At 33.8% G+C, this 25,719-nt stretch overlaps 2 protein-coding genes across 10 annotated transcripts in view; one reads left to right on the top strand and one right to left on the bottom strand.

The window, feature by feature from the left end:
• LOC125680945 (H(+)/Cl(-) exchange transporter 3-like) overlaps nucleotides 1-9,672 on the top strand; it is a 34,107-nt gene extending 24,435 nt beyond the window's left edge. For 8 of the 9 annotated variants that reach the window (XM_056155818.1, XM_048920781.2, XM_056155819.1 and 5 more), the window contains 6 exons: nucleotides 2,957-3,052; nucleotides 3,189-3,212; nucleotides 6,346-6,404; nucleotides 6,658-6,764; nucleotides 6,898-7,016; nucleotides 9,578-9,672. In XM_056155818.1, the coding sequence (XP_056011793.1) occupies nucleotides 2,957-3,052; nucleotides 3,189-3,212; nucleotides 6,346-6,404; nucleotides 6,658-6,764; nucleotides 6,898-6,909 (298 nt within the window). In that variant the 3' untranslated portion in view covers nucleotides 6,910-7,016; nucleotides 9,578-9,672. The remainder of the gene's footprint in view (nucleotides 1-2,956; nucleotides 3,053-3,188; nucleotides 3,213-6,345; nucleotides 6,405-6,657; nucleotides 6,765-6,897; nucleotides 7,017-9,577) is intronic. The other variant, XM_048920783.2, reaches the window with a different exon arrangement.
• Nucleotides 9,673-13,429: 3,757 nt separating this feature from the next.
• LOC125681235 (START domain-containing protein 10-like) lies at nucleotides 13,430-21,879 on the bottom strand. The gene is made up of 6 exons (XM_048921240.2): nucleotides 21,364-21,879; nucleotides 19,593-19,740; nucleotides 18,722-18,825; nucleotides 18,224-18,341; nucleotides 17,945-17,997; nucleotides 13,430-16,692 (listed from the first exon to the last, which is right to left on the bottom strand). Exons 1-6 carry the CDS (start codon nucleotides 21,517-21,519, stop codon nucleotides 16,465-16,467), a joined length of 807 nt encoding a protein of 268 aa, XP_048777197.1. The 5' UTR covers nucleotides 21,520-21,879; the 3' UTR covers nucleotides 13,430-16,464.
• Nucleotides 21,880-25,719: the final 3,840 nt, after the last annotated feature.

Raw genomic sequence — 25,719 nt, 5'->3', positions numbered from 1 at the left:
AGGTGATATCAAGTTCATGGTTCTTAAAGATTTGAACTTTGGCCTAATGCAAAGCAGGGATCATAGTTCAAGACTAGGAAATCACAATCTTGCTATTGCCCAAAATACCAGTTAATAGGTACATGTGGATTTGTTTTATTCCAAAGAATTCAGATGACTGTGTATCACTGGACTTGTTTGATTTTTATCTGATCCAGTTACAAAATACTTCATTATTATTGACAATTCAAAGTAAATCACTATGGGTGTTTGGAAATTATAGATTCCTCGGAAAATTTCTCCAAAAAACTTCAAAAATCACCAGATAATTGTTATTTACTTCATGCATTTTCACAAGCTAAAAAACAATTCCACAAAATGTGTAAGCAATTAAAATCTGGTTTTTATAAATCTGTAGCAAACACTATTAATGAACTAAACCCTAATTGCACCAAAATTTTTTGGAACTCTTTAAAGTCAAACATGCAAAACCATATTGAGGCAGAGTCACCTATAAAACTATCTGAATGGGTTAACCATTTTCATACTCTATTAAATTCTCATGATTATGACACAGATATGGACATTCGTTGTGAAGTCGGAAAAAATAACCCTTTAGATTTTCCATTTACGCCTAAAGAAGTGCAAGTAGGAATATCAAGCTTGAAATCTGGAAAATGCTCTGGTCTGGACCTTATTCCAAATGAATTTATTAAGATAAGTGCTGATGTTTTTCTGCCTATACTGGTTAAACTTTTTAACAAAATTCTTCAGACTGGCAGAATGTCAGAGTTATGGAACCTCTCATTAATTACAACTTTGTACAAGTCTGGTGATCCAGGAAATTGCAGTAATTATAGAGGATTAAGTGTAACAAGTTGTCTTGGTAAACTTTTTAACAGATTACTCCAAACACGTCTTAATAATTATTTAGAATCTGGAGGATTATTAAGTCACTTTCAGGCATGATTTAGGAAAGGATATCGTACAACAGATAACATTTTCATCCTAAAAACTTTAATGAACAAATACTTGTTTAAAAGAAAGAAGGAATTATTTTTATGCTTCGTTGATTTTTCAAAAGCTTTTGATACTGTATGGAGACCAGCTCTTTTGTATAAAATTTTAAAAAAGGGAATTGGTGGAAATTTTTTCAATATTATAAAACATATGTACTCTACTACAAAATGTGCTGTAAGACAGGGAGATTTATGTAGTAACTTTTTAAATACTACATTAGGAGTTAAACAGGGGGACAATTTAAGTCCTACTTTATTTAATATTTTTGTTGATGACTTTGAAAATTACTTTGATAAAGTAGTAACTTATCCTGTATCTTTAGGTGATATAACTTTTAATCACTTATTTTTTGCTGATGATCTTGTTTTATTATCAGAGTCAGCTGAAGGCCTCCAAAATTGTATAGACACTCTTTCAAAATATTGTATAGAATGGAAGTTGCATGTAAACTTAGAAAAAACAAAGGTTATGGTTTGTTCTACCAGGAAAACAAAGATCAATTATGGATTTTATTATAACAATTCTACTATAGATGTAACTGATAAGTACAAATATCTTGGTATAATTTTACAATCAAATGGCAATTTAAAACATGCCTGTGAGGATCTTGCTGCTAGAGCCAGAAAAGCTTACTTTGCCTTGAAGCGTAAACTACCTTTTGGCTCTGATCTCTCACCAAACTTGTGGTTAAAACTATATGAATCAATTATTGTCCCAATTTTAACATACTCCTCAGAAATTTGGATCTCTGACTTTAATGCAAACCCCAATAATTTTGATAAAACTCCTTTTGAAAAAATTCAGAATTTTATCTTGAAAAACATCTTAGGTGTGCATAATAAAGCATCAAACTTGGCAACAAAAATGGAATTAGGTGTTCTCCCTATTCATGCCAAGATATACCAGCTTACTATTAAATACTATTCTAGATTGGAAAATTTAGCAAAATCTAATGATAATCACAATGTTTTACTAAGGAATGCTTACTTGGAAGATGTACACTTGGCTAGTGAAAATAAAAAATGCTGGCAAACTTGTATAAAATCAATACAAAAGATGTTAAATGTTAACGTTGACACTGAATGTAAAATGTTTATTCCTAAACTTAAAAAATTCTTTGAAAATAAATTCTTTTCTGAACTTCAACATATTAACAACACTCAAAGTGGTAAGCTCTCATTTTATAGTACATTATTCAACCATGATGTTATGAAACTAGAAATCCAACCATATTTATGTCTTCCACTTCCTAAGAATTTAGTTTCTTATCTTACCAAATTAAGAATAAGTGCACTTAAGTTGTATGTAGAAACAGGTCGATATTGTAATCCTGTCATTCCTAGAGAAAATAGATTTTGTTTTCATTGTCAAACTATTGTTGAAGATGAAAAACATTTTTTACTTGATTGTCCTGTGTATGAACATATTAGAAAAATGCATTCAAAACTACTAGATATTAATACCTTATTTTGTTTACTAAATCCACATAACCTTTTATCTACAAAACAAACCTGTCTATACATCAGAGACTGTTTTAATGTTAGAAATAAGTTTTCAACAGTTTGATATTTTGTAATGTATCAATATATATGTGTATCTATGTATGGCTAACAACACATTCTTATATAATGTGCTTTAGTGCCAATAAAGAATTGAATTGAATTGAATTGAATTTATTAAATAAGTCCATACTGCCATTACATATACTGTGAAAGAGCTCTGTTTTGTTAACATTTGTTACATGTGCATGAATTGGTCAATTGCAAATCAGAATTTCTAAAGGGTAACAGTCAGGGTAGAATTCTGTGTATTGAATTCATTTAAAACGTAGAAAATCAGCTGAGGTATGATAAAAGATAAGAAATTGTTGAGGTTGAAGGGCGTGCTGTAACTACAAAAACTGAACGACTTTGATGAGAATGATTCCTCGGATACTGTAGGTCCTTGACAAGCATAGATATGATGCCCATATACAGCTGAACGGTTACCCTTACCTGGATAGCAAAGAGGAATTCACACACACAACATTAGCCTCTGATGTCATGAGACCAAGGTAGGATATGGACAGATGTTTTCAAACTATTTTTTGTATATAAGTGGTCAGTATTTCTGTAGCACTTTGAATTTTTGTCTTATTCGTCCACCTTGTTTTGCGATGATTTATAATTCGTTGTCTAATGTTTTACAAGATGTGCGCGATATGGATCAGGCTTGTAAGTTATAGAGTTTGTGTCTACATTGTATGTGCTTTGTTTTTAATGAATGTAGTTTTATACATTTACAACATTGCACATCAAAATACCCAATGGACACGTTTTTTGTGTTTCATGGTACTGTTCAAATATTTGGTTTGTGTTTTCTTGAAATCTTGAATTAAGAAATATACAAGTAGACTTTTTAGCATGATGCATGGAATCTTAAAGAATTATTTTCAGTACAATTCTTACCTTTATTTAAATAATTTTTATATAATGGTCAGCATAACATTTGAGTTTTGATGAATCTTAAACAATTTTTGTTAAAAGTTAATGATAAAATACATGTAAAGTGGACATGAATTTTTTGAAGATTTTCCATGCAAAGTACTCATGAATTCTTTATATCCAATGTAAATTAAACGTTGATGTGTGACTATTTGAACATGCTTGATATACTAACAGAATGAAACTTACAAGAGAAATCTGCTTTGTATTTGCCAGCCAATCAGTGCAAAAGAAACGGTTTTTGTGTGCTCTTGAAATGTTCAGTGTTCTTAAAAATTGGACAACTTCAAATAATGATATTAAATTGAAACTTGATGATATACCAGTATTGTTACAACATCCATAGTATGTATTGGAGAGAGGAATTGTATATAAAACATATTCACATTTAAATCTAGAGATAGTTCAGAGCAGCCACCGGCATAATTGTAATGGAATTCAGTTATTATTGTACCAAGTTAAAAACATTTATAATGTAATTAGCTCTCATAACGTAGATTTACATTTAATAAATTTATCTTGATCTATCATAGAATGAAGTTGTCCGCTAATGATGTAATGAAGTTGTCCGCTGATGATGTAAAATGAAGTTGTTTGCTAATGATGTAAAATGAAGTTGTCCACCTAATGATGTTTGAGTTGATGTTAACACTTGTGGATATTTTATTAACTTTATGACAAAAAAATCATATTGCTCAAATTTAAAATCAATGAAAATTGGTATAGTTCTTCTGTCTGTCTGTCATTCAGTCTGTTAGTGTTGGTTGTATTATTTCTGAATCATACCTTGGACTCTTAACATCTTTGGATATATCAATATGTCAAGGTTCAAAAGTAGCTGACAATGACCTCATTTAGGACAGTAAAATCATGTATTCATCATATGTTGGATATTGTGAAGTCTAGGTCATCAAGGTTTGTCGGTGAATTCCTGTTCAACAGGTCAAGATACCCCTTTCTGCCAGTTTTGAATGATTCAACCATACATGATAAAAGCATACATTTTTGGATTGATTCATGGACTTGCAAATTATTAACTAGACCACATCAACGGATGATTTTGTGTAGTGCATGCTGGATATGCTGTAATGACCTTCAGTAATTGTGTCACAGCATCTGAGTCTATTGCCAGCCTGTCACAAATCAGATACAAACCAAACTTGCTCACATGGGACATTTATGAAATGCTCTTGTCTATTGGAGTCATGAATTGGCAATCTAATTATACCCCCTGAACGAAGTTCTGGGGGATATATAGGAATCACTATGTCTGTCCGTCCATCCGTACGTTCGTCCGTCTGTCTGTGCAGATTCGTGTCCGGGCCATAACTTCTTTGTTCTTTGACTTAGGCATACCATATTTGGCACCACAGGTGGATCACCATGAGTCGATATGTCAAGTACCTTCATGACCTCTATATGACCCTGACCCTTGACCTCAAGGTCAAAATTAAAGGTTTTTTTACAATGGATTCGTGTCCGGGCCAATAACTTCTTTGTTCTTTGACTTAGGCATACCATATTTGACACATGAGTGTATCACCATGAGACGATGTGTCATGTACCTTCATGACCTCATATGACCTTGACCTCAAGGTCAAAAATTAAAGGCTTTTTACAATGGATTCGTGTCCGAGCCATAACTTCTTTGTTCTTTGACATAGGCATACCATATTTGACACATGATTGTATCACCATGAGACGATGTGTCATGTACCTTCATGACCTCCATTATGACCTTGACTCAAGGTCAAAATTAAAGGTTTTTATAATGAATTTGTGTCAGGGCCATGACTTCTTTGTTCTTTGACATAGACATACCATATTTGACACATGAGTGTATCACCATGAGGCGATGTGGTCGAGTACCTTCATGACCTCTATATGACCTTGAACTTTGACCTCAAGGTCAAAATTGATTATAGGGTTTTGACATAGTCATACCATAAGACATGGGTGTATCACCATGAGACTGTGTCATGTACATTCATTACCTCTTTATGACTTTGACCTTTGATCTCAAGGTCAAAATTATAGGTTTATGCCATGGATTTGTGTTCGGACTATATCTTCCATTTTCTTCTACAAATTCATACCATATTTTGACACTCAGGAAAGAGGTAATTTATACCTCTTAACAATACCCTTTGGGAGATTGGGGTAAGCGGGGGGTATTCTTAGTGAGCATTGCTCACAGTACCTCTTGTTAAAATTAGATCCTTTGATCTCGCTACACAAAGGATATAACAACTTCCCATTAGAGGTCATCTCAAATTGAACTTTTGCGCATTAACCAATCATTAACCAATCAGTGATCGCCTTGAAAATTGTTTATATAATGTTAAATCATTACAAGTATATACCATCTCACTGAAGATTTTCAAGGCGATCACTGATTGGTTAATGCAAAAAAGTTGAATTTGAGATGACATTTAATGGGAAGTTGTTAGATCCTTTGTGTAGCGATAGTAGGTGAGCGGATCAAAGGATCTAATTTTAATTAGATTGGATGAATTGGATGCATGTTTTGAATATTAAAAAATACACTGTATGTGGAGTAGGGCGTTCACAAGTTAGATTAACTATTTAATGAAGTGTCAGTAAATGTAATGCTCCAGGCAAGTGTATCATGTGCCCTAGTGGTACTCTTATTTCATGGATTATTACATGTGTTTTCCAAAACCCTAAAAGATGGAAAAATTCAAAAGTTTTATACTTATACAACTTTCACTTTAGATATGCAATAAAAAGATGAGGAATATTTTGTTAGATGGATTTTAAGGGAAGTCATTGTTACTTTATTCATTCAATGTGATGAATTGTCTAACATGTAATTGTTCAGTATGTGTAATTTACATTACAGGAGAAATGATCCGCCACTGAGTGTTCTTACACAGGATTCAATGACCGTTGAAGAAATGGGTAAGTTGTACACAGATGCTTTTTCAATACATATTTTATTTCTGAAATTTAACAGATCATTAATTTTATTACCGGTAGGTTGTGCCTGCCTCATGAAATGCCTCTAAGCTAAAGAAGAACAGAATTGTTTGTCTGATTTCAGTATTTACTTGCTAAGCAACTGTCACTATTTCAGGAAAAAACAATAAAGACAGGTATTATTTGAACCAGTAGGATTAATACTTATGTAATCACAAATTTTAATCATTTACAGAGCATACACTAAAGCAAATCTCACAATGGATTTCCAGTGGTAGTGTCACAAGAGTCCTCAATATCTCGTGGGTTTCGTTCTCAGACGAGATCTCAATCTCGCAATATGTGAGTGCTCAAACAGTAGCCTTTAACTCTCCTCACAACATTTTAATTGTTATATGGTAATTTTATATGATAATGGTATGCAACAATAATCCTCTATACTAGTTATTTTGTCAATATTTTTTGTTTATTGCAGCTAATGCATTAAAGATGCAGGATGGCGTTGTGTACAACTCTACTGTGTATTTTACCAATCAAGTTCCTGATAACCCCAATGACCCTGCTCCTCTGAAACTGAGGAAAATAATAGATATGGTAACTAACAACTGGAAAAAGTTTGTCTCTTTGAGGTGGAATAACATACCGTCATAATGGCTGACTTCCTCTTGAAACATAAATGAAAATATAAATATTAGCAAAACTTGTATATCTTTTTAAATTAATTACCTAGCTGGTAGCTTAGTAGGTTAATGTTGTAGATCGTGGGTTCGAGTCTAGCAAGGGTTTTAATTTTTTTCAGATTAGTTTCTACTAAAATTTGATTTTTCAACTAAATAAGGTAAATTTGAAACTTTTCAATTTCATAATCTTACTGTATATACATTTCTCAGGTGCGTTATTCTTCCTTAAGCAAACAGCACAGATTGTTACAAAGATCCTTATAGAAGGAAATTGTCACCAATGTTAATTTTGAACAGGCTTACCAATAAAGAATTTGTCCAATTTGAATTCCTACAAAAATCATTTTGAGCTCTTGTGGTCATCATCATAAACTTTTACATTTTCAAATTCTTCTCAGAACCACTTTGCTAACTTGCACTAAATATGGCACAATATATAGTATAGCTTATGGGGCAGCAACAATTGGGATTAGAGTTTTCCATAGAAAGTACAGGAAAACTGCAGGAGAACCTCTTCTATAGTAGATTCAGATTTGATCACACCTTGAACCCCACTCCCCACCCTACACAAGATTAGACACATAAGGTGTTATCGCAATTCACCTTTGAATTAGAACGCTTTGGCCGATATAGTATTGCGTTGTGTGACGACACAATGAATCTGTAATACAATTGCGAAATGCAACAGAAACTCTCATTGGTCCATATGTATAAGTCCGCCCAAATTCCCTAATACGGGAGTAGTCAGCATTTGAAAACATGACGGCCAGATGCTAGATGGAAAAAAAACTTCAAAGGAAGAAAGGGAAAAAGTTGTATTCTTGTGTTATTGTCTCATAAATTTAATATAAAAAAAATTTCTAAGATATTTTCCTACTATACTTGTGTCCAAACATACCTTCAAATATTTATTAAAGCCCCATACGACCCTAAAACTCGATCACAGCTTTTGATGATTTCGTTCGTAGACGTAGCCATGTTAGGTAGCCAGTCAATTCGAATCCCGGTCAATTCCATATTGGCACAATAGCGTCTAGATGTGTACTAATACCCCACAAATATTTTAGCTAAATTGTTTAAATAATATACCACCCCAGTCCTATTAAATGATAATTATTCAAATAGCTAAACTCACGGCGCGGCAGTGCGGCTTTCATTAGTCATGAGCGGCCGCGCCGGCCGGTCTCCATCTAATGGGCTTATGTAGCATTTTCGTTCATATATGAGCTTATTTTACCTTCACAAAAACTGGTACAAAAATGTTTGAATTTCTATTAATGTTGATAATAAATGAAGAGCGAATACATAACTTACAACGATTTTATGAATAGATACCAATAGCAAGAGTTCGAATTGACCGGCTACGTCAACATACGAATCATTTAAAGCTGCGAGGTTTTCGGGTGGTGTGTGGCTTTAATGAATATTGAAGGTATATTTGGACGCAAGTATATAGTAGGAAAATATGTTAAGATTTTTTTATATTGAGTTTATGAGACAGCAACACAAGAATACACCGATTTCAGGCCTCAGCCGTCCGCAGCTTTTTGTGACCCGTAAATGGAAGGTTTTTATAAGAGGTGGATCTTTCAGAGAGCTACGTACAGTTCTCCAGCAACACTGAATCAGCTCGAGAAGTGGGCGGGCTGTAATCGGCCAATGAAAACTCTTGTTGTATTACATCAAACATGTCATTCAAATTGTTCAATCGTCTCATTCAATTGTGTCGTCAAACAACGCAATACTATATCGGGTAAAGCGTTCTAATTCAAAGGTGAATTGCGATAAGTTTTACTGCAACATCCTTATCAAGAGTGTTAAGGGTGTACTATGTATTGTAAATTCTAGTTTGTTCTAACCATGACAAAGTTTTGTGTGTATATACTACATATGAATCACCTTTATGGCAAATCTTGTCTGGGTCATAACTTAGTAAAAATTGCATGACCTTGACCAAAGGTCAATTGATCAAGTTCAAAATCACAGGGAGAAAAAGTCTAAACTTTATGTCTGGGACATAACTGTATGTAAGAAAATTTAGATGCTCATTCTTGACACAAAGGTATCCTGTGAACAAATTTGTTAATGACCCTTACTCAAGGTTATTAAGTTCAAGGTCATTTGGGGAAAAAGTTGAAATTTCATGCTGACCCAGTACTGTAACTAAAAAATATATGATGTTCATACATGACACAAAGGTTTCTGATGACGTACATGTAAGTTGCTAGTGACCCTGATCCAAGGTTATTTGCTCAAGTTCAAGGTAACTAGGAGAAACAGTTCAAATTTTCTGTCTAGACCATGACTTGTGACACAAAAAAACATGTTCATAATTGATACAAACTCATATGAATGTGGCCCAGTTTGGATGCAGGAGAATAAGCCCAGTTAGATCAGATGTAGTAATAATCAGGTAGAATGAAATGTAGAGGATTAAAAGACACAGCACCTGCTGAATCTTACATTATTTTTCAGGCACCAGTGACAATTACAGATCAGACACCTATGGAGATGGTGGTAGAAATGTTCAGAAAACTCGGACTCAGACAAACTCTTGTCACACATAAAGGGTAGGTCAATAGATATTGAAAATAAAGTAGTAGTGGTATCAGTTAAATGTTTTAAGAAATGTAAGTAAAACATGAAATAAGGTTAAGTATGTGTATATTACCAAAATAATTGATATACAATGTATTTCTGGTTTGGGGAGGGGGGGCTTAACCCCTTAACCTCATTGGGTCTCAAGATAATCCTCTGACTTTCTAGTTGAACCCACTGCCCCGTTTCAAAATTGTTGGATCCATCTGACTTATGCTCTGTCAATGAATAATATTTGTTTGCTCAGTTGTTTTTCTGTGTCAGTAGAATTTTCACAAAAAATTATGTAATATGGATGTTCTTGAATTTTTTTTAGCTAAATGCTAGCAAGTAGGCCTAGTGATTTGCAACAATTTTGACTTTGGGTTAAATCTGGATGTGGTTCCAACTTTTTGTCATGTAGAATTTCGTAATGAAAATGAAGCAATAGACTATTTTTTGTTCCAGGAGGTTACTCGGGATCCTCACAAAGAAGGATGTTCTACGTCACATTGCTCACTTAGAGAATCAGGACCCCGAGTCTATACTCTTTAATTAGCTCATTCCTTGTGGTCTGTGGGAGATCAATAATCTCTGTGTTCTACTGAGCTACAAACATGCCAATGTTCAAAGAATGTGATGGATTAGTCTCAAAATTCAAGTGTGGATGACTGCATGTCTGGGTGTGATATGGATTTCTCCAGCATTTAGTACTTGTTTTCTTATCATGTTGTTGATTGAAGAGTTCAGTCATTCAGTGTGTGCAATTCTGTGTATAAATTCGTCAACATTCAACATTATTTCATGTTCATTTGATATTCTTATTTTAATGATGAACTCATTGTGATATTTTGCTTGTTCTACTCATTTTGTACTGTACAGGTGTGTATACATGAATCTCCAAGAGATTATATATAGTATATTTGTTAAGTATTTATGTTAGAGATAAATCATTGATAATAGTGAACACAACAAAGGGTTTGTTGATTAATATATTATGAATTTTGTTTACTTTTTAAAGCATGGATTTTGAGATCAATCAAATCTTGGTAGTAAAATTGAGTGGCAAGCATTTACTGTACCTGTATCCTTGTTAACCCCCTTTGTTATCAGTGAGAACTTTGGCACAAAACCTATTCAGTGTAGGTCATAACTTGCTTATTTAAAGAAAAGTTAAAGGCTTTTAAACATGAAAGTCAAATTTATTGATTTATTTTTATTATTTCTTGGGGGGGGGGGGGGGGGGGGGGCTTTTGGAAACTGTGCTATTATTTACACATTTTCAGTGTATATCTGTATCACGTACAGCAGGTTTAGATATGTTCCATGATATTAGTATACCTATAAGGGGATATTTTTGAAACCTTTTATAAAAGAATATCATCACCAATATTTGATTCCTATTTGTCGTACATAAGGGGGTACGTGATGTGTTAATTGATAGCAATAATCCTTTCTGATAAAAATGAACTCTTAACTATTTAGAAATGAAGACAGCTGAGATGTTTTTGAAGGGTTTTAAATAAATACAAAACTATCCTTTGCCACCTGCATTATTCTGTTTTTTGTCAACTGAAATCCACAAAGTATTGGTTGTGCATTTGATTGTAAATGAAATTCTTGTGTGTATACAAGTTGTATCAACATCTTTTAAAATGCATTTTGAAAGTGAAAGGTATGAAGGAAAGAAGGAAATGAATTTCAAATACGTTAAGTTAATAGTGCATGAGCTATTCTATAAAAATAAATCCTGCTTGTTTTACGTACAAGATCTAGCATTATTGCTTATACAATAAATTGCTGTGTCCATTACTATCAGATATTTTGTTATATTATTGTACTTCGAGATCAAATAAACGGGATGCTGTATTACATGTACACATTGTTTGTTTTACTAATTATACCCCCCGCAACAAGTTGTGGGGGGTATACTGGAATCGGGTTGTCCGTCAGTCTGTCTGTCCGTCCGTCTGTAGACGCAATGGTTTCCGGGCTCTAAAGCATTATCCTTTCCACCTGCCGTCACCATATCATATATATGGACTACCCATGGGATGAAGATGTTCCCTATCGATTTTGAGGTCAAAGGTCAAGCGCACTGGACATCGAAGTAGCAATATGGTTTCCGGGCTCTAAAGCGTTATCCTTTCCACCTACAGTCACAATATCATACATATGGACTACCCATGGGATGAAGATGTTCCCTATCGATTTTAAGGTCAAAGGTCATGCACACTGGACATCGAAGTAGCAATATGGTGTCCATTTAAATTCTTTAACGGCTTTTTTCATCGCATGGAGATGCTGTGTTCCTAGATAATCCATTTCTCCCTACAAACGAGAATACCCAAGGTTTGTCATGCCATTTGTTTTTTACACTCAGAAAAGAAGTAGTTTATACCTATTACCAACACCTTTTGGGAGATTGGGGTAAGCGGGGGGGTATTCTTAGTGAGCATTGCTCACAGTACCTCTTGTTTGAAACTATTTTCCAGTTTCAAGTACATGTGTATTCTTATTTTTATTGTACTATACACAAAGGGGAATATTAAGAATCACTACAATTATATCCCAGTCAAAGTTTTGTTAAAAAAAAACAACAATAAAAATCAACTTGACACATGTATGACTAGGGTATGTTGTGATTTTAATTCAAGGTGATTTTTGAATTGACTTTCTTTTTCGGAAATGAAATTGTGTAGAATTTTATGTGAAAACATGAGAAGATTGTGCTAAATTGAGGGCACAAAGGTTGCTTACAATCTGAGAATGTACACGATCATTGTGCACCCAGTAAATTGAAATTCTAGACTAATATAGAACACTGGAACTTGGACTTCTACATGACAGAAGAGTTTCTATTTACCAGAGAGTGTAGTGCATATATACCTAGATACAATTGATTGACAGAATCTGAGTGCAGAAATAGTTTTCATTTTCAAGTGTTACCTGTTGTCATTATTAGGGAAAATGACAGAAAACAACATTATGGGAAAATTGGATGAAGCCTGTCATGCAAATTTTCATTCAATCCCCCCCCCCCCCCCCCCCCATAATGACAACAAAACCACACTTGTTTTTATTTCCATTAACACCTAGAGAACTGTCAAAATGTAAAATTTATGTGTTGGTCTATAATATATCCATTTATAACAAATAACAATGTTACATCAAGTGGAATGGAAGTAATGACAAGTGATCACACAAATTTTAAGTCCAAATGTTTTTTTCTTTTCATCCCATGCTGATCCGGGTTAGAATAGGTCCTCAATACCCCCTTGCTTGTCGTAAGAGGTGACTAACTTCAGATGAGACCGCAAAAACTGAGGACCCATGTCGCAGTAGGTGTGGCATGATAAAGATCCCTCCCTGCTCAATGGCCATGAGCGCCAATCATAGGCCTAAATTTTGAAGCCCTTCACCGGCAGTGGCGACGTCTCCATGAGTGAAATATTCTCAAGCGGGATGTTAAACAATATTCAATCTTGAGTTTCTGCAATAATTCACAGAAATACACATACCTAATACATGCTCTGGAATTTCTCTACAAGATAATGGTCTGTCACCTTCCATTTTGACCCAGGATGAATAGATCTGCAACGTTTCTAAAATATATCTGCATGGATATTACATGCAAAACTAGGCAATAAATGTGAGGCAAAAGGTGCATGGTCACACTGTTTAATTCCTTAATCGTACCCAGATAACATTGTCTGTACTTCTACAGAGATAACGAGAAAACAAAACAAATTTTGTTGAAATGGGACCTTTATTTCTGGAAGGAAATTTAATACCAGTGTTTGAGAGAAAAATACATGTACTAATATAATCATATAATAACATTCTAAAGAAATTTGAGGTATATATCATGAACTTAGAACATATAGATTACAAATTGAAAGTTCTTTAAAAATATTCAACAGACCTGATTTAGTAGTTCCAAAATTAGAATTACGATTATAAAATCTTTATTTCATATATCACCTTTTCTTCATTTTTTATCAAAACAATAATCATTTGGAATGTTGAACAACAGTGTTGAAGAATTTAAATCAATGAAGTGTTTCAGTTACAACAAAATATAACATTTGTAAATAAACAATAAATCAATACGCTACTTGTACATTCAACATAAAATGAAGGCCCCTGTGGTATAGAGTCTACTCCTACAAAAAGTATAGAGTTATATCAAAAAGTAAATGCCACGGACCTGTTTCATGAAAAACATTATATACTTCAGATTTTGAAAACTATAATTTCGATCACTTTCATAATTTTGGATAAGCAAAGTGATAAAAATATGCTATTTAAAATTGCTTATTTACGGAATTTATCATGTGACTGATAGAAGCAGTATCAAATTTCACTTTTAGACACATCAACAATTGGTAAAACAGGTTCCTGATTCATAGACTAGTATCAATGCATGGCAGTTTTCCTTAATGAACTCTATTCCTATCACTGAACTGTACTACCAAAAAGGGATATCCACACCTTGAAAGTGCCCAAACTTGTTAAATCGGTGTTGGTCTACATTGAAAATAGCACTAATTAAACTGCAGCAAAAGTAAAGCTGCATACAGTATACATAGGTTCATATGAAATTAGAAATTATCAGATAAATTCAAAATATTGTAGGTGTACTTATGTTGGTCAATATTTAAATCTTGTCTTCTTTAGCCGAATTATAGGATGCTGAATTATGATCAACACTAAAATATAACTATAGAATTCTCTAGTGTTAAGTAAGCTCAACAATGATAGGAAGAATTTATGATTGCATTACATTAGTAATCCACAAGTAGAGTAAAATTCAGAGTGAGACAACCGATAAATCTTTAAAGTTGATGGTGCATCTTAAAATTACTTGTGTTCTCTCATGTCTACAGGGTCCCTTAGAATGAGATATTTATTAAATAATGGGACATTTTCATGTGAATGATGTTCTTTATTCCTTTATATCAATTAATCCACGAACATCTGACAAAAGAGTGAAAGAAATCCTATTGCACCATCCAGTTTAAAAGAAAAAAATGTGTTATTATTATTACATCTGTAAATCAAACCTCAATTCTTAAATCTCCATAATTACATATTGAAAACAATCATACAGAGATCAAAAAAAAAATTATAACAATATGAATGCCTCTCCATCATATAAATGTAAAATGAAACTAAAATATATACTGTGAAATCATTACATTTAATGGCTCATTTTTCACGGAATTCATAATCATTGCTTGTCCATGAATAATATACATGTATTCACAACAAATATCAGTATAACATTACTCAAAATAGACAATTCATAAAACATCAAAACCATGAAAATTCAACCAACGATCTGAAATGATTACAAGACAATAACAAATAAATTAAGCAAAAGCATTGCACAAATTCTGAGCCATGAACAATTTTGTTTTCAAAATACAAATAATTTAACATGAAAAACCTGTAAACTTTCAATCCTCACCTCACTCAATTACACTAAGCACATGCAAATCTTGCTGTCATGAGACAGATTATATAAGAGTATCCAAAAAAACCAACAAAAATCTGCCATCTGCACTTTTGAGTAATACAAGTAAATGCATTTACTGTTATAAAAGATGGAATAAATTCATCTCTTTACAATTTTTGTGGTGTTGCCCGCAAACTGTTCATCTTTCACACTCTAGAACTTTGTTACTGTCCGAGATACGACTTTGCTACAAAACATATTTTCCTTGCACGGGGTTCATTTCATATAAACCATGATTACTGATGCCATCGCAGATGACACACGTTTATACTAGGAACAGTAGTTTACATCATATATAAGTTTTAGAAACTTTTGGCACATCATATACATCGAAGGAGAAAATACATACACACAAAATAAGCAATGTTCAAGGAACACATACACCATAGCTGGCAATCAATCATACACACTAAAATAAGCAATCTCTAAGGAACTCGGAATATATGCCATTGCTGGTCATCAGTTATATAGCAGAGCATAGATTATATACACTTCATCAACTTTGTATGGATTAAAGGGACAGAAAACCTTAAAAGTAATTTGAGTTAGAAAATAAAGTAAAATTTTACATCGTTCATGGCCTTTACTGAACACAATAGGATTTGTGAGTCAGAAAACCACAAGCTAAACTTACTAGGCCTTAAACCAAGGTGCACATATTTACAACTACATCCTTGTATTATTTTTTAAAGAAAATATCACCATTTCTACAGTATAAATTAAAACAATTGCTTACATGCACATAAAGACTAAAAAAAATGTCTCCCCTTGTACACTAGGAATAAATGTATACGTGTACACTATGTGCATTAGTTAAGATATGCAGAGATGTAAGATCCTCAGACAAAAGCTACCAGGTCTGAATGAAATTGTTCAGCTTTCTCTTGCACAAAGACAAACTTAGTTAAGGATTTATAGAATACTGATACAAACGTACAGCGTAAATAAATAATCAAGTTCTTATTTTAGCCTGAATACAGGAATGAGGAATTGTAACAAACTTTACAACCTGATGAGAATGTAACAGCATTGTAAATTGACCTAAAATCTAACTAATAAAATATACTTCTAATCAATAAATTAATCAATAAATATACCAAGTTTTGGCAATGTTCTTACTATTAGAAAATTCATATGGAAGATACATGTATCTAAGAGACCGTCACACACTGATTTCTTACCAGTCTTTCATCTCTGCATAAAATGAAAAGTGCAGTCCATAAGATTTTGTGTGCATCTTAAACTCTTCAATGTCCAACTGGACTTAACTAAGATATATGTTCTCTACATAGTCTTTGTCTATATCCTCTTCTTTTACATTGCTCTCATCTATCGACTCATTGGAGGTGAATTCACACTCTGACTTAATGTCAGTCAAGTCTAATCGTGGCAATGTCATCTGTTCAGGATAGAGCCAAGGCTTGTGGCCGGGACTGTTTGAAGACTTCCAAGTCTCATAATTTTGACATGCTTTGTAAATCCTAGTTATAACCTGCACAAAACACATATAAATCATGAGTATCTTAATAACTGAAAATAACAAGACACCTATGGGCCTGTGTATTACACAATGAGAAACTAAAATGATGTGCTGCATGTTGCTGGTACAACAACAGCTGTGAATGGAAGTCTTCTCCTTTGTAATCAGGCATAGCAATCATTAGAATACACCTGATGTTCTTTTCCAATGTTCACTAATAATTCAAATCAGACTTGTCTACCACTGGGACAACCATATCTAAGTTTCATCTATCAGGACTACTGTAGAATCATTTAAATTAATGGGGGCCAATTTCCGTGGATTTCTGAATTTTTACGGGTTCGTGTAGCTGCAGAACTGTAGCTCTCTGAAAAAATATTTTGACATTGTAAGAGTCAAATATTTTTTCAGAGAGCTACAGTTCTGCAGCTAGGGTTCGTGGGGACGTAATTTCGTGGATTTATATATTTGTAAGATACTTGTATACTAGTTGTCTTTATTCGTTAAGGATGTATATTCGTGGGTGAGGGGTACCCACTAATTCCATGAAAATTGAGCCACCACGAATTCTAATGATTCCACAGAATGTATATGTAACATGACATACATTTTGCACTCTGTGACCCCAGCCCCACTGCTGCAGTGATTATATTTAGCTTGTACTCTGTCAAATCTTACCAATGATACATGTATGTCTCATGACCAACAATAAAAAAAAACTTGGACTTTGTTTAATGTTTAAAAGAAAAAAAGATGGTTACTTTACTTCATAGAGTCCCATCATAGAACCTGAATTAAAATCAGACCTAGAGGTACATGTAATGAATTTCAATATTTTGCTAAGAACCCAAGAAAATCCACATAAATTGTAAAATTCCCAGAAGAAGGAAAAATTAACAAAAATTGTACTAATTGTTTCGGTTTAGACTCAAACTCCAAGGTTTCAAGGGAACACGAACCATCAAATTCTTATTTTTGCTACATATCAATTTTGCGTTATAATTGGCCACAAGTGATTCAGAGAAGCTATTGAAAAGTTAACACACAATGCATGACTATGATGACACATGGTCAAATATTCACAACAACTAGATAATTGGGCATGTCATGAGGCCCATTAAGTGTAAAGAGGATTGATGGGTCAATGTACATGATATACTACATATTTTGAATAAGAAGCATTAAAGCAAATTTTCAAGTATGTACATGAAGTATAGCAATGATAAAGACAGAACAAGAAAAAATAGTTCTCTCGCTAATTTACCTTAGGTGCTAAATATTGCGTAGCTTTGTTCACCACCCAAACTGGAAGTTTCCCTGATTAAAGAAAAAATAATACCTATATTCAATGTTGTATTCATTTTACAGCATTAAAAGATAAAACATTTAACTGATACAGACTACTTCCCTTTTTAAGAGAAGCATAAGAAAAAGAAATGTTTGTGTGTATTGTTATCCAACATACAGTTCATTTACCCATTACCATGATTACATACAGAATAAATTACACGCCTCATTAATTATAGGAGGAGAGACAAGTTACCTCGAGGGTCTGACTGCGAGACATATGTAAATTGACAAATCTCTGGTCCCTGTTGTCGTATAAGGTAGCCCGTGACGTATGATATACCTCGAATATAGCCTTTTCTGATGGGCATTCCCTGCTCAATAAAAATCTTATTTGTAAAAATATTGTGGTAAATAAATTCAAAGGAAAGGAAAATGAAACTGAATTTCTGAATAATGGATAGTTAAATGTCGCTTGCTTTCTTCTCTTGCATACTTTTACACCATTTACAATATCTAAAGTGATAATTTTACACACTTTATTTGGTTTCTGAATAAAAAGAGTATCAAGTACTGTACAAAAGAGATGTCACTTTCTATGTTTTTGTGGAATGAACATAAACAAAAAAGTGAATAAAAGTGAAGATTGACGACTCTTCAATCAGTCAAGACCCCACAAAATAAACATGTTACATTTCATTAACAATAAAACTTTAATCTGCGAAAATATATTAACCTGGTAACCTGATATTACCTTGTGATTGACAGAGTGGTTGACTATACACTTTTCTAATCCCAAATCTAACCACGATCGCTGAGTGACGAAATCTCGATTCTTCAGAGGTGGCGGACACTTCACTATAGTAAAAAACAAACGAGTGTCAAAATCTTATCAATGCTGAACTAATTTGTGATTCACAACACCTAAACTTCTTGTACCAAAAAGTTCACATACATTATCACAAAGACCAAAACTTTACAAATATTTATGATTCTGTCCCATTCTTCAAATGAATATAAAAAAAATCATAAATATAGAAAGTCGTTCTAACATCCTAAATAACAATGGGGAAATACCTTGATTTTTAATCAACAACACACTGACAACTTTGCTTGAAGTTCTAACTACATGTACATATACATGTACTAGTTAAGATACACATAACTTTTAAAGGAGACAAAACCACATGCATATATTTCCACTGGTGTACAGTATAAGCTTTTTACAATCCTATTATTAATTCCTATAGCGTGACTTTACTTTCAAATCGAGGTTATGAACAATAGTATGACATCAAAGAACATGTTTGGTTGAAGCAGGTATCAAAAGAAATATTCAACAATTAAAATCACAATATCACTGCTAATGTCACCATGTCACAGCATTACATATTCCCCTCTTTTTCCTTTCTAACATGTACATGTATAGTTTATCATTTGTAAAAAAAAATTTGGGGGGGGGGGCTGTTTTTTGTCCAACTCCACAAATAATATACTTGTAATGTTTGTGATATTTTCATTGTTGTAACCTCCTAAGGGAGGGAATAAAGTATGAATGAATGAAAGGTCCAATCTAAGCAATAACTCAAGAAGTAGTACATATTTCAAAAACTGAAGAAACTTACTTGCATAGTAACCAATGTCATTGTTTGGATTTATGGCACAGATTTCGTATCCTTCCAACATAGTGTGATCCCATGTTTTTCTGTATTCTGGATCATGTAGCACATCATATAACACCTCTGGTTTAATGTCTTTAAAGACTGTTCTAACCTTAAAAATATCACAATACAGAATTCAGTAATTAAAACACTTCTCGTCATGAGATTTCTGAAGGACAAAGTGAACACATCCCACCACCACATACCAGCTTAGCTCTCATTACGTTTACTTACATAGCTATGGAAATAGTCTTTTCTATCTGAAGTCCTATTGTTGGGGTTTGTTACATGTCTCAATCACCTATCATTTTGTTGTGAATATCTAACATTGAGCTATTTGGTTGTCATTGTCAGAAAACAAGCTTTATAATGCTAAATTTTTATTGGGAAAACAAAAGTGCTCATGATATAGAAAACTGGATATGATTTGTAATGAATAATTCAAAAAAAAAAAAAATCTGCTTGCCGAGTGGATGAAGCAAATTACAACTTCTGATTGCTCACTGCTAAATTTTCTCACATTGGTGAGTTGTGAAGTCACTGAAGTGCTTATTTGCAACCCTAATACATGTAATATGGTATATACAATATATCGTCGACTGCCCTATTTCGGTGACTGACCAGAATCGGTGACCTTTTGTTTACGTGTGCGTGTTGTCGTTTCCGGGCGTAGATTGCGTCATCAATTTCACCGTAGTGTTTGCAAACATATACATCTTCATATTTTTTTTCCGAAAATGAACTACTAGAAGGAGAGTATGCAAAAAATTAACAAAAGCACCCCAAAAATAAGCCCATTTACTTATTACTTTTTCAAGCAAACCTTCAAATTGATATAAAGTATACCAAAAGTCTAGAATTCTGCACTATGTTATTTAATTCATTGATGTTTAGTTGTACATTCCTCCTGTATATATACCTTTTTACAGTTACAAACTCTTGGCAAGTCTATATTAACAATGGTCACCGAAATAGGTGACGTCACCGTTTTAGGAGCACAAAGTGATATATTGTTGTTACGAAAATGTATTCAATTAACGTACCAATGAATTTGGAATTTTTATATGAAAGTATTAAAAGGAATTTAATTACTTTAAAGGTAGGTGTGTAAATTATTTATTTCATCCAAGTGATTAGTGAGAAAATCGCGGTTTATCACTAAGGTCACCGAAACTGGTAAGTCGACGATACATGAAGGTTAATTATTTTCATGTGGTTAATGTACAACTACTGTGACACCAAAAATGATTGATCAGCAGGTTCAAATGGATTATAGGGCCTACATGGAATAAATCAAATTTAAGGATTTTCAGTGTGGTAGTGAATTGAGTTTGGTGGTCCATATCATGCCATGTCCAAATATTGTTACACTTCACTGCCAAATTAAAAATGGTACAAATTTATATGAAAATAATGAGCCTCAGACTGGCCTTCACCCCCCCCCCCCCCCTCCCCCATATTTTAGTATGAATAGGATTTTGTGGGAATATAACAGCTGAATATAATATTTGTTTAGAAGTTGTGATTCAGTTTAGCCACTTGCAATTTTTCATCGATTTGATTAACAGATTTTTGTACTGGTAGTTAATTTAAAATATAAACTAAGTTGGTATATATAGCTAAGTAGCTAAATCTAGTAATCATCTGGTGATCATTTTAGTCTGGCTATGTTTACTCGTCACTCGAATACTATACATGTAGATCTATATATAAAATAACTAGGCTAAGTACTTACTTTGACCATCTGAAAATCAGACATTTCGTTGATTTTAGTCAAGACTGTTGTGTTATTTTTGTTGTATTCTTGCTTCCACCCATCTGTTTCGTCACATAAACTTTTAAGTCTGTTAAAATCGGCATCTTCTGCCACCCTGACTTCTCCTAAATCCATCACCGGCACTCACGGTGATCACGACTGGTCGCAGACTGGTGACTTGTCAAAATTTTGTCGTAAGTTGGTTTGTGTTTGTATAATATATATCCGGTTTTACGACAATCAGCAAAGGTTAAATCTATTTATTATTCCAAGAGTTAGGTAAACTAGGAGATGTTTCTTCCTTAATTATTATCTTTAAAAATCGTTGATAAAGGAAAGATCCTATTACAAATCATATTAAGCATCATCATCAATTGTCGTAAACATTAAATAGGCGGATCATACCGGGCGATGCCCTTTATGAAAGAGATGATTCCAGAAAAGATAATCTGCTAGCGACAGATGCGTGAAATGGGGACTCCCTTCATTTGAAGTGAACTCAATTTTTAAAAAAATTCTGACGGGATACTCAGTCAGTCATAGGCCACATGCACATGTACTTGTTTCTGTAAATAAGTTATGACGTCTGTAAAATTTATAGGCTAAATTTATCTAACGCGTAATTATTAGTATACAGACGTCATTCTTACTTTACAGTGCCTGTGTCATATATAGACCTAATAAAATAAATCTCCGGGGATAGTGTATTTTGACGTGGTATTTATAAAAATATTACAAACCATTAAATAAAAATCATGCCACGCACACATGAATATAATTTTATACAAATTCTATTTTGGGGTGTGGTGTGTGTGATTGGGGGGGGGGGGGGGGGTTACAATATCCATATATCCCATGTGCCTAATATTATCATAAAATTGATTACTTCAGCGCGAATTCAGAAACACTGGGCCAAATATTTGCTAACTGAATGAGACCTAACATTCCTTTTTCATAGGATACATAATTATAGCAATAGGAAGCAAGATGTGGCTTTTTGAACATATTTAAACCAATGGCAGAGAGTCGCAGACATATTATACAAACGGCAAACACATTATACAATTTATATAACTAGTGTTGCCACAAGTTTGTAAATATTCACCATATTCATGGCATCGGGGTTCGTAGGATATGTCATTCCACCTCGGTAGGCAATCTGATTAAAAGCCTGTTATTAGATCCGCTCACAGGACTCGCCGCAAGGTTTTGAGTGGATCTTCATCAGATTCCCACACTGGGGAATCCCAAGTTTTGCATAATACCACTCTGTGTAATATGGGAGTCAATATGATGTCTAGTATTTCATGTATAAAGTTTTGCTTTGAAAAATACACTATAAGAAAATACATTCAATCTAGCTGTAAGGTTTTTTTTTATTCAAATCAAAACCCGAGGTGAGAATGATGTCACAGTAGGGATGCAAAGTTAGGGTTAGTTACATAGGAGGGTTTTTTTTAACAGCAGTACTCTACTTTGGCGAAATAAAATGAAAACAATTTGATTTTGTCCAGAGTCAATCAAGATTTTTCTTTTGACTTTAGCATGGTTTACTGAGAGTTGGACCATGGCATCTGTGCAAAGTTTTACACAATTATAAATTATAAATATATATACAATTAATTTTTCAAAAAGTCAACAAGGTGTGTTTATGAAACACCGATGCCCCCGCATGGCAGCAAAGTTGATAATGGCCAAAGTTAATTTTTTTTCGAAAGTAGGTCAAACTCAAAGGTCAATGTCATGAGATTTTTTTTTTAAATGCTGTACCTAAAGAAATGTTTTGTCAAAAGGAATTTACACATTTGAAAACTGAAGACCCTATACCATAACTAACCTTTCAAACATTATGACCACGGTTAGAGTTTTGAAACGTAGGTTATAATCCAAGGCTAGGGTTAAAAAAAAACCTTTGGTACCAAAGAGAAAGGTTTCGTCACAAGGGATACACAATGGAACATGCAAATCCTATCACAATCCGTTCAAAAGTTATGTTTTTGAGGACAATCTAACAGACAGACGGACAGAATAAACTATATGGTCATGAAAAATGTAATAGTATTAGGTTTTGACAGCCCATTATTGACAAATATGTTTTTATATTCATACATATTTACATCTTAGATCCACCCCTTTATTTACACCTCTACACAATGGTACACTTACATTATAACAATTTATATACCTTGGGGGGCTTTGGTCATAGATCCGAGTGTGGTCATTTTGTATGAAGGGTTTTTATTGGTCAGTTATTGTCAAGTTGCATTTGGTTGGTTCTCTCGGTTCTATAGTTTTACCGCCAGTTTTGAGCAGTATTGATATTGTTCAGAAGCTTGGTAGACATTTCAATAGACGTGATTTTTAGAAAGAGTTTAATACTGACAGCAGACTGCAAAATCCTTGATTTCTGGTAAATAACATATTTATACTATTGCTACTAGTTAATTAAAAGTCTATTCTGTATATTTGCAATATAAACTTCCCATTTGCACTTTTACTTAATGACTGAAAGAATAAATGAATGAGTCAAACTTATTCCTTATATTGATGAAAGAATTCAGTTATATGTATTGCTATATTGTAAGGTGATATATAAATCAATTTTTGACAGTTTTTGCCCCGCCCCTAAATGTCTATTGATATCCCACTTGTCCCAAAGATGCTCCATATCAATTTGAACAAGAGGTATTGTGAGCAATGCTCACTAAGAATATTCCCCGCTTACCCCAATCTCCTAAAGGGTGTTGTTAATAGGTATAAATTACCTCTTTCCTGGGTGTAAAAAAGAAAGGGTGTTGTTAATAGGTATAAATTACCTCTTTCCTGGGTGTAAAAAAGAAAGGGTGTTGTTAATAGGTATAAATTACCTCTTTCCTGGGTGTAAAAAAGAAAGGGTGTTGTTAATAGGTATAAACTACCTCTTTCCTGGGTGTAAAAAAGAAAGGGTGTTGTTAATAGGTATAAACTACCTCTTTCCTGGGTGTAAAAAAGAAAGGACTTGAGAAAACCTTGGGTAGTCTCTTCTCCAGGGAGAAATGGATAAGAGATGAAATCAAATGTGCGTTTTATTATGATCTTGGCTTTGAAGGGGGACCTTTGTTGAAGGATATGTAACACACCCCTTTGGATGGCAGGCGGACAGGCTAATAAGATATAGGACGCTTGTCTTATACTACTACTACTTTCATGTCCAGTGCGCTTGACCTTTGACCCCGAAATCGATAGGAAAGATCTTCGTCCCATAGGTAATCCATAGGTATGATATGTTGACTGTAGATGGAAAGGATAACGCTTTAGAGCCCGGAAACCATTACTCGATTCCAGTATACCCCCACAGCTTTGTTGCAGGGGGTATAAAAATGGGAAAGGCAGTTATCAAACTGAAGTTATACATGTTCAGTTGTTAATGCACGGCGGAATCCGAGTCACCCAGGTGACCTAAAACAGATATATTGCTGTCTCTCTTATGATATTTTCTAATGCTTACTATTTCAAAATACGAACAAAACTGTTTCCGAATATCTTGATGACCATTCCACCCCCCCCCCCCCCCCATTTTCCGCTATCTGCCTACATGTACACATAAATCAAAATGGTTGGTGGTAAAGAGGAAACAGGGTTTAAACGTTTAATACGTATATTTCAGTATGATAATATACATGTACCCACAATTCGATACACAAGGTTAAGTCAGTGATTTATGATGGAAGTTCTGTACACCCCTTGTACATTGAGTGAATGTTGTATTCTAATCACGACTATTAGTGTATTTGCCAGTCTAACATTGTCAATAATCTTTTGGTTTTTCATTAACCTAAATTCTAAAAAGTTGGTTGCTCGTGAATCTCGTCCCTGACGTCAATTGACAATGACTTTTCATTCATATGGTGGTAATTAATTTATAAATCATTACTAATTACGTCATAGTTGTAAATGGTCTACATGAAAGGTGAAGATACAAACGGTGATCAATCTCACTTCTCCTATAAGCAGCACAAAAAGGGAATTGGTCAAACACGAACCCCTGGATATACCAGAGGTGGGATCAGGTGCCTAGGAGGAGTAAACATCCCCTATCGACCGGTCACACCCGCCGTGAGCCCTATATCTTGATCAGGAAAATGAGTTATCCGTAGTCAAAATCAGTGTGCCAAGAACGGCCTAACAATCAACAATCGGTATGAAACAAGTCAGGAATCATTTAAACCAATGATAGGTTGTATTGGCAAACTAGATCGTTATAACGATCATAGAATTTGCGAAATGCTGACTTTAAACGAGACTGTTGAAACCCTTGCACCATCAACTTGTTTGTCAGTAGCCTGCCTCGATTTA

This window comes from Ostrea edulis, chromosome 2 (genome assembly GCF_947568905.1).
Source record: "Ostrea edulis chromosome 2, xbOstEdul1.1, whole genome shotgun sequence".
Taxonomy (NCBI): domain Eukaryota; kingdom Metazoa; phylum Mollusca; class Bivalvia; order Ostreida; family Ostreidae; genus Ostrea; species Ostrea edulis.
The sequence above is the reverse complement of the archived record's forward strand: the minus strand, read 5'-3'. Positions and strand labels throughout refer to the sequence as shown.